Source organism: Sapajus apella, unplaced genomic scaffold, assembly GCF_009761245.1.
Source record: "Sapajus apella isolate SASKATOON/1434 unplaced genomic scaffold, GSC_monkey_1.0 scaffold2579, whole genome shotgun sequence".
Taxonomy (NCBI): domain Eukaryota; kingdom Metazoa; phylum Chordata; class Mammalia; order Primates; family Cebidae; genus Sapajus; species Sapajus apella.
In genome coordinates this window covers 1-9,304 of record NW_022439505.1, presented here as the reverse complement: position 1 = coordinate 9,304, position 9,304 = coordinate 1, and the positions used below count along the sequence as shown (strand labels likewise).

General features: G+C 55.8%; 1 protein-coding gene across 1 annotated transcript; it reads left to right on the top strand.

Moving 5' to 3' along the window:
* Positions 1-395: 395 nt before the first annotated feature.
* LOC116547281 (transient receptor potential cation channel subfamily M member 4-like) lies at positions 396-9,298 on the top strand (the record flags this gene model as incomplete). The annotated part of the gene is made up of 6 exons (XM_032273276.1): positions 396-537; positions 841-908; positions 7,506-7,680; positions 8,151-8,331; positions 8,489-8,652; positions 9,111-9,298. Coding segments are annotated over exons 1-6 (800 nt in total), but the record flags the coding sequence as incomplete, so codon positions are not given.
* Between the last annotated feature and the right edge of the window lie 6 nt (positions 9,299-9,304).

The following is a 9,304-nucleotide window of genomic DNA, read 5'->3' as shown; positions in this document are numbered from 1 at the left end:
CTCTCTGGGTCTCTGTCCCCCTCTCTCTCCCTGGGTCTCTGTCCCCCCCTCTCTCTGTGTGTCTATCTCTGGGTCCCTGCTGCCCCACCGCCTGACCCCTGCCCCTAATCTCTGTCTCACTCTCTTTGGGTTAAAATATCCCCTCCCTGTCTGGCATCCCCCTTTCTGATCGCTGTTCCCTCTCCGCCACCAACCCCCCAACTCCTTCTGTCCCCCTCTCGCTCTGTCTCTCGGAGTCTCCCCTACGTGTCTCTCGCTCCCCACAGCCCCCGGCCCGGGCCTCTGCGCCCCCCAGGTAGCGGTCCCTCTGTCCCTTTATCGCGGCCCCTCGGGCCCGCCCTCTCTCCGCCTCCCGCTTTGGCGTCTCCAAGACTCCCCGCCCCTCAGACCTCGCCCCGCCCAGGCTGGGCTGGAAAGTGGCGGATCCGGTTTGTCCTGGGCGGGTCTGGAAGCGGAGCCGGCGGAGGGAGCGCCGGGGCCCGGGGCTACAGGAGGTTGCGGGGCCGCGGCAGCATGGTGTTGCCGGAGAAGGAGCAGGTGAGCCCCGGACCGGGGTCCGCGGGAGCGCGGAGCTGGGGGCCTCACCTCCAGGTTCTCAGTGAGGAGGGCGCTGGACACCCGATTCCTGGGTCAGACGCAGGAGGGGGATGGGAGGGTCCGGGTTCCAGGGTCCGGGGCGTGGGGGTCGAGACTCCTGAGTCTGGAGCAGGAGGGCGCGGAGGCGGGGCCCGGACTCCTGTGTCCGTGGAGAGTGCACTGGGTGGGTGGCTCTGTGTCCCATAGGGCAGAACGGGGTGCCCCCCACCCCACTTCCACCCCGACACTTGTTCCTGTACCCAGAGCTGGATCCCCAAGATCTTCAGGAAGAAGACCTGCACAACGTTCATAGTCGACTCCACAGATCCGGGGTGAGGAGTTCGCCCCGGGAACTGACCCCGGAGGGTCCGCAGCCCGCTGACCCCGCCCGCACGGCCACGCCCACCACGGGCCACGCCCCTGTCACGCCCCTTTCCCCATTCTCGGACTCAGGGACCTTCCCAAGGGCGTTCCCTGCCGGCACTCTCCCTCTAGGAGGGTTTGGCTCTGTGTAGACACCCCCCCACTGCCCATTCGCCATTCTCCCGCCCGGGGTCCCTGTAGACGCTCCAGAGCTCGGTTCTGTTTCTTTCCACCCCAGTGTCTCTTCTGTGTGTCTCTGTCTCTTCGTGTCATTTTTGGTGTCTCTTGCCTTTCCCTTTTGGGTATTTCTGTTTCATTCATTAGTTTATTCATTCATTCATTCATTCATCCATCCATGCAAGAAACCCTCACTCAGCGCTCCCAAGGGAGGAGGTCCCTTTAGTCTGATTCAACGGCCCTGCCAGTGTTCAGATTTCCCTTAGGACACGTGCTATGTGGCTTTGGGCAAATCATTTCGCCTCTCTGGGTCCCGTTTCTCATCTGAGCTTAAAAAGAGGCTTGACCTCCTGGGGTTCTTATGAGAATTAAACAAGTTAATGCTTGTGATATTCCTGGAACAGTGCCCAGCGCGGAACATGGGAAAATATCTGCAGTTCCCACTGGGAGGTGGCAATTATTACTGCCTCTTGACCTGGCCCTGTACTGGGTGGCCAGGGAAGCCACTTGACCGAGATAGGGTGTGTGCGTCCTCCAGGAGCTCCTGCCTTCAGTGATGGCCTCTGAACCGGATTCAGGCTTTCTAGTTTTTTGCATTTTTTTTTAAGACAGAGTCTGGCTCTGTTGCTCAGGCCAGAGTGCAGTGTTGGGATCTCGGCTCACTGCAACATCCACCTCCTGGGTTCAAGCAATTCTTGTGCCTCAGCCTCCCAAGTTGCTGGGATTACAGGTGCCCACCGCCATGCCCAGATTATGTATTTATTTACTGAGACGGAGTTTTGCTCTTGTTGCCTAGGTTGGAGTGCAGCGGCATGATCTCAGCTCACTGCAACCTCTGCCTCCCAGGTTCAAGCGACTCTTCAGCCTCAGCCTCCCTAGTAGCTGGGATTACAGGCATGTGCCACCACGTCTGGCTGATTTTCTATTTTTTAGTAGAGATAGGGCTTCTCCAGCCAGAGTTTGCCGGGTGTCAGAGGTCATCCTGAGGGGCTGGGACCTTGTCCAGGGGAGCTGGGGTGTCACCTCAGGGGCGGGGTTGGCTCTGCGTGTGGAGAAGCCTTCCGGGGCTGGAAGAAGATGAACAGGAGGCTGGATAGAGGGTCCGAGCAGGAGGTGAAGTGGCCTGAGCCAGCTCAGAGCTTTTGGGACACAGAGAGGAGGGGACGGGGCAAAGACTCAGGGGACAGGAAGGTAGAGCTTGGGGACTGATGCAAGGGAGAGAGGGTGCACCCATCGATGGATGGCTCCCGGATGGACGTGTGGTCTGCTGACTGGGACACGGCGGGGCTGTTCCTGAGATGGAGAACTCGGGAGCGTTAGCAGGCCCGGGAAATGGTCGCTGAGTGTAGTGTGGGACTCTGTACGCGTGAATGGCCCTGGGGAACCCGGGGGCGTGTGGGGACTGAGACTTGGGAAAGGTCTGGACTGATGTCCAGGATCTGAGAGGTCTGAGTTGTAGATGGTAATTGAAACTGAGAGTAGGTGAGATGTCACAGGGGAAAAAACGTGTCAAGTCAGGGGATTTGCAAGCTGGTGATTCTATGGCCAGTTGTGTGTGTGTCTGTGTTTCAAAGAGCGTTTAGGCCAGGTGCGGTGGCTCATGCTTGTAATCCCAGCACTTTGGGAGGCCGAGGCAGGCGTGTCATGAGGTCAGGAGTTCGAGACCAGCCTGGCCAATATGCTAAAACCCCGTTTCTAGTAAAAAATACAAAAATTAGCTGGGCATCGTGGTGGGTGCCTGTAATCCCAGCTACTCGGGAGGCTGAGGCAGGAGAATCTCTTGAAACTGGGAGGTGGAGGTTGCAGCGAGCTGAGCTCGTGCCACTGCACTCCAGCCTGGGCGACAGAGTGAGACTCCGTCTTTAAAAAAAAGCACTTAAAAATATCTGCTTTCCGTCTCTTTTTTTTTTTTTTTAAGATGGGGTCTCGCTCTGTTGTCCAGGCTGGAGTGGCACGATCATGGTTCACTGCAGCCTTGACCTGCTGGACTTAAGCAGTCCTCCTCCATGTGCATCCCCAGCAGCTGGAACCACCGCCATGACTTGCTAATTTTTAAATTTTTTGTAGAAAATACTCAGGTGTATTTTTTTTTTTTTTTAGTCTTCCTGTGTTGCCCAGACTGATATCGAACTCCTGGGCTGAAGCGATCCTCCCGCCTCATCCCACCAAAGTGCTGGAATTACAGGCGTGAGCCACCACACCTGGCTACTTCTTTTTTTTTTTCTTTTCTTTTTTGAGACAGAGTCTTGCTGTGTCATCCAGGCTGGAGTGCAGTGGCACAATCTCAGCTCACTGCAACCTCTGCCTCCTGGATTCAGGCAATTCTCCTGTGTCAGCCTCCTGAGTAGCTGGGGTTACAGGCGCCCGCCACCACACCAGGCTGATTTTTATATTTTTAGTAGAGATGGGGTTTCACTGTGTTGCCCAGGCTGGTCTTGAACTCCTGACCTCAAGTGATCTGCTCACCTCAGCCTCCCAAAGTGCTGGGATTAAAGGCGTGAACCACCATGCCTGGCCCTGCCTACTTCTTTCTGTTGAGTTACTCACCTGGCCTCTGCAAGCATTGAGTTTGAGAATCATGTAGAATCATGTAATTATCATGAGAATCATATAGTATCATGTCATCATCATGGGAATCATGTGAGCATCACATTGGGAATACCTACACTCAAGGGGGGTGAAAAGGAAGAGCAAGCCACAAACAAGACAGACATGTAGCAGCCGGGGCGGGAGCAGGGCCACCGGAGCAGGCGCGCCCTGCCAAGGAAAAGGTTTTCCAGAATGAGAGCCCTTCAGCTGTGGCCAGAGCCACTTGTGATACAGTCAGATGAGATCTGAATAGGGGCCGTTGTATATGCGACCAGGCAGGTAATGACTGGTTTTTATCGAGAACAATTTCAGGCCAAGCGCGGCGGCTCACACCCGTCATCCCAGCACTTTGGGAAGGATCACAGAGACAGGGTTTCACCATGTTGGCTAGACTGGTCCTGAACTCCTGATATCAGGTGATCTGCCCGCCTTGGCCTCCCAAAGTGCTGGGATTACAGGCATGAACCACTGCACCTGGCCTGAACTGTTTATTTGATTTTAATTTTAACTTATGAGAACAGACAGAGCCCCATGGATATAAGGAACCCCATGTGGCTATTGTTTTGGATGCATAGGCTCTGGACCATTCCTTGAAGACCTTTTAATTAATTAATTAATTAATTAAATTTATTTATTTATTTATTTTTTTAATTTATTTTTTTTTATTTTTTTGAGACGGAGTTTCGCTCTTGTTACCCAGGCTGGAGTGCAATGGCGCGATCTCGGCTCACCGCAACCTCCGCCTCCTGGGTTCAGGCAATTCTCCTGCCTCAGCCTCCTGAGTCGCTGGGATTACAGGCACACGCCACCATGCCCAGCTGATTTTTTGTATTTGTAGTAGAGACAGGGTTTCACCATGTTGACCAGGATGGTCTCGATCTCTTGACCTCGTGATCCACCCGCCTCGGCCTCCCAAAGTGCTGGGATTACAGGCTTGAGCCACCGCGCCCGGCTAAATTTATTTTTATATATTTTTTTGAGATGGAGTCTTGGTCTTGTCGCCCAGGCTGGAGTGCAGTGGCACCATCTCGGCTCACTGCAACCTCCACCTCCTGGGTTCAAGTGATTCTCCTGCCTCAGCCTCCCGATTAGCTGGGACTACGGGCGTGCACTACCACACCCGGCTAATTTTTTGTATTTTTAGTAAAGATGGGATTTCACCGTGTTAGCCAGGATGGTCTCCATCTCCTGACCTTGTGATCCACCTGCCTCCGCCTCACAAATTGCTGGGATTACAGGCGTGAGCCACCTCACCCAGCTATTTATTTTTGAGATGGAATCTCGCTCTGTTACCCAGTCTGGAGTGCAATGGTGCAGTTTCAGCTCACTGCAACCTTCCACCTCCTGAGTTCAAGCGATTCTCCTGCCTCAGCCTCCCAAGTAGCTGGAACTACAGGTGCATGCCACCACAGCTGACTAATTTTTGTATTTTTAGTAGAGACGCGGTTTCGCCATGTTGGCCAGGCTGGTCTTGAACTCCTGACATTGTGATCCACTCGCCTTGGCCTCCCAAAGTGCTGGCATAACAGGCATGGGCCAACCACACCCAGCCTATTTTTTGTTTTTACTTTTAGTGACATGGTCTTGCTCTGTCACCCAGGCTGGACTGCAGTGGTGTGATCCTGGCTTATTGCAGCCTTGAACTCCTGAGCTCAAGCGATCCTTCTGCTACGGTCTCCTGAGTAGCTGGAACCACAGGCTTGCACCACCACACCTGGCTAATTAAAAAAATTTTTTTGCAGGGATGGGGTCTTGCTCTTTTGCCCAGGCTCTTCTCAAACTCCTGGGCTCCAGCAGTCCTTCTGTCTTGACCTCCCAAAGTGCTGGGATTATGCCCAGCTGTCCTTGAAGTTTTGCTCAGAAGAGCAAACTTCCCGGGAAGTAGCTGTAGGGGAACTGGGGGGTCCAAAGATGGAGCTGAAATAGGTGACAAAGGGGGCAAACTGAGGCATGCCAGGGCCCTGGAGGTAGCTCTCGCTGTGCCGGGACCTGGCCTACGTGTGCTTGGTTCATTCCGTGTGTGGATCAGTCAGCTGCTTTAGTGTCTTCAGGGCTTTGGTGAAATCCTTGTGGCACCTTTGCTATCCCTTCTGCAAAATTGCTCTTAAGTCTGCTCACTCGGTTTGCATAAATACGTAGGTCTCACAGGTCTCCCCCATAACTGAACTCCTTCTGGAATCTGGAACAAAAGAAATTAGATACATTTTTTCCTCCCTCCCTCTCTCCCTCCCTCCCTCCCTCCCTTCCTTCTCTTTCTCCATCCCTTCTTTCATTTTTCTTTTTTTTTTTTTTTTTGAGACAGAGCTTTGCTTTTTTCACTCAGGCTGGAGTGCAATGGTGTGATCTCAGCTCACTGCAACCTCCGCCTCCCAGGTTCAAGTGATTCTCCTGCCTCAGCCTCCCGAGTAGCTGAGATTACAGGTGCTCGACGCCACGCCCAGCTAATTTTTGATTTGTTAAGTAGAGACAGGATTTCACCATCACCATGTTGGCAAGGCTGGTCTCGAACTCCTGACTTCAGGTCGTTCACCCTCCTCGATCTCCGAAAGTGCTGGGATTACAGGCATGAGCCACTGCACCCGGCCAACTTGTGCATTTTTTTAGGCAGGAGAAAGTTTTTTATGTGATCACCATAAATGGAAAACTTCTTCTATTTGCTGCAAACAGAAAGAAGCCACACAAGCTAAACACAATGAAAAGCAAACAAAGGTGTTTCCCTCCTAGCTAGATGGCTGTTGCCCGCTCAGGTTTTTGAGCCCGAGGCCTGCTTTTCTCCTGAAAAAGAGTAGCAAAGGGTTAGGCATTCAAAAATATTCTGGCACCCGGCTCAGCTTCTCTCCTTGACGGTCGTCAGGAGAACTGAAAAAGGAATGACTTTCTTGCTGCGTTATTCAAGGTTATTTAAAGCTGTGTGAAGTTCGCATCGCGTTGCCTCTGGCTGGGACTCTGGCATGTGAGTCTCATTTCAGAAAACTGCGTTCTTTCCCTGGCTCCTCATAGCTCCGTGGAGTAGGCTGCGCTATTACTGTCTTTTCATCAGAGGAGGAAATCTAGGCTCAGAGAGGTGAAGCCGCTCACCCAGAGTCACACAGCCGCCCCTGCCCCTAGCACGTGGGCTCTCCCTGAGTTACTCCCTGGATCTTTCTTTTCTTTTCTTTTTCTTTTTTTCTTAGACGGAGTCTTGCTCTGTTGCCCAGGCTGGAGTGCAATGGCACAATCTCGGCTCACGGCAACCTCTGCCTCCCGGGTTCAAGTGAGTCCCCTGCCTCGACCTCCTGAGTAGCTGGGATTATAGGTGCCTGCCATCATGCCCAGCTAATTTTTGTATTTTTGGTAGATATGGGGTTTCATCATGTTGGCCAGGCTGGTCTCGAACTCCTGACCTCAGGTGATCCACCCGCCTTGGCCTCCCAAAGTGCTGGGATTACAGACGTGAGCCACCGCACCCAGCCTGGATTTTCCTTTCCATGGTGAGCACCACGTGTGTGGATGGGGGATGGTGAGGACACTCCCGATGGGCGTCTCCCTTTCACTTGAGGCTCTGCAGGTGACAGTGACAGACCTCTTCATGCTCAGACTTTCTGGAGTCACTGGCTTCCTTCTCGTGGGGAAGGGGGATTATCCTCGACTCCAGTCTCTCCCTGGGGCAGTCGGAGCCAGGGTCAGGGGCAGAGCGGACTCTGACTGCCTCTGGATATGGGGTCAGTATAGACAGCCCCTCGACAGAAGTATGAACACGCAACAGAATGCTGGGGCAGGGAGGGCAGCCCTAGGTTCACACTCCATCCTCGAACCCCCAGAGGGACCTTGTGCCAGTGTGGGCGCCCCCGGACCGCCCACCCTGCCGTGGCCACGGAGGACGCCTTTGGGGCAGCCGTGGTGACCGTGTGGGACAGCGATGTGCACACCACGGAGAAGCCCACCGACGCCTACGGAGAGCTGGACTTCCTGGGGGCCACCCGAAGGCACAGCCATGTGAGGCAGGCCTGTCTGCGGGCCTGGGTGCTGGAGGGCTGCATGCTCAGGGCTCAGAGTCGAGCCGGGACCCCCGAACGCTGCCCCTCCACCCATCCTGTCTTTGCTCTCTGTGTCCCCTGCACCCCACCTGTCTTCTCTCCGACGCGATCCCCTTCCTCTCTCGGTCTCTGTGCCTCTGCGTCTCGGTCTCCCTCTGTCTCTGTGTCCCTCTCTCTGGGTCTCTGTCCCCATCTCTCTAGGTCTCTGTCCCCCTCTGTCTCGGAGTGTTTGTTCCCCTTTCTCTCTGGGTCTCTGTGCTGCCGCCTCTCTGTACCTCTGTCCCCCTCTCTCTGGGTCTCTGTCCCCCTCTCTCTCTGGGTCTCTGTCCCCCTCTCTCTCTGGTCTCTGTCTCCCTCTCTCTCTGGGCCTCTGTCCCTGTCTCTCTGAGTCTCTGTCCCCTCCCTGTGTCCCCCCCCATGTATCCACAGTTTCTCCGGCTCTCTGACCGAACAGATCCAGCTACAGTTTATAGTCTGGTCACACGCACGTGGGGCTTCCGTGCCCCGAACCTGGTGGTGTCAGTGCTGGGGGGATCAGGGGGCCCCGTCCTCCAGACCTGGCTGCAGGACCTGCTGCGTCGTGGGCTGGTGCGGGCTGCCCAGAGCACAGGTGACCGAGGGGGTGGGGCCGTCTGCCAGGCCTTGGTCTGCCTGCCATCTCCCCGCCATGCTGGGGGTCTCCCCCGCCCCCCAGTCTCTGTGTGTGTGTCTCTGTCTGACTCTTGGTTTCTCTCCCTCTGTCTCTGCGTGTTCCTTGGTGTCTGTAGGGGCCTGGATTGTCACTGGGGGCCTGCACACAGGCATCGGCCGGCACGTTGGCGTGGCTGTGCGCGACCATCAGACGGCCAGCACTGGGGGCACCAAGGTGGTGGCCATGGGTGTGGCCCCCTGGGGTGTGATCCAGAAAAGAGACATCCTCATCAACCCCAAGGTATGACCCAGGGACTTCGAAAAAGAGGGTCTGGGGCCTGGACTCCTGGGTCCGAGGGAGGAGGGGCTGGGGGTCCTGGACTCCCGGGTGTGAGGGAGGAGGGGCTGGGGGTCCTGGACTCCCGGGTCTGAGGGAGGAGGGGCTGGGGGTCCTGGACTCTCTGGTCTGAGGGAGGAGTGGCTGGGGCCTGGACTCCAGGTCTAAGGGAGGAGGGGCTGGGGCCTGGACTCCAGGCCTGTGGGAGGAGGGGCTGGGGGCCCGGACTCCCGGGTCTGAGGGAGGAGGGGCTGGGGCCTGGACTCCAGGTCTGAGGGAGGAGGGGCTGGGGGCCTGGACTCCTGGGTCTAAGGGAGGAGGAGCTGGGGGCTGGACTCTGCGTCTGAGGGAGGAGGTGGGGCTTGTGTCTGTCCTTCTGGCCCTGACTCAGAGGCGCTCTGATCTGGCCATTTTTCCCTTAGGGCTCGTTTCCTGTGCGGTATGATTGGCACCACGACCCGAAGGATGGGGTCCAGTTTCCCCTGGACTACAACTACTCAGCCTTCTTCCTGGTGGACGACGGCACGCACGGCCGTCTAGGGGGCGAGAACCGCTTCCGCTTGCGCTTGGAGTCCTACATCTCCCAGCAGAAGGCGGGCGTGGGGGGTGAGTGGCT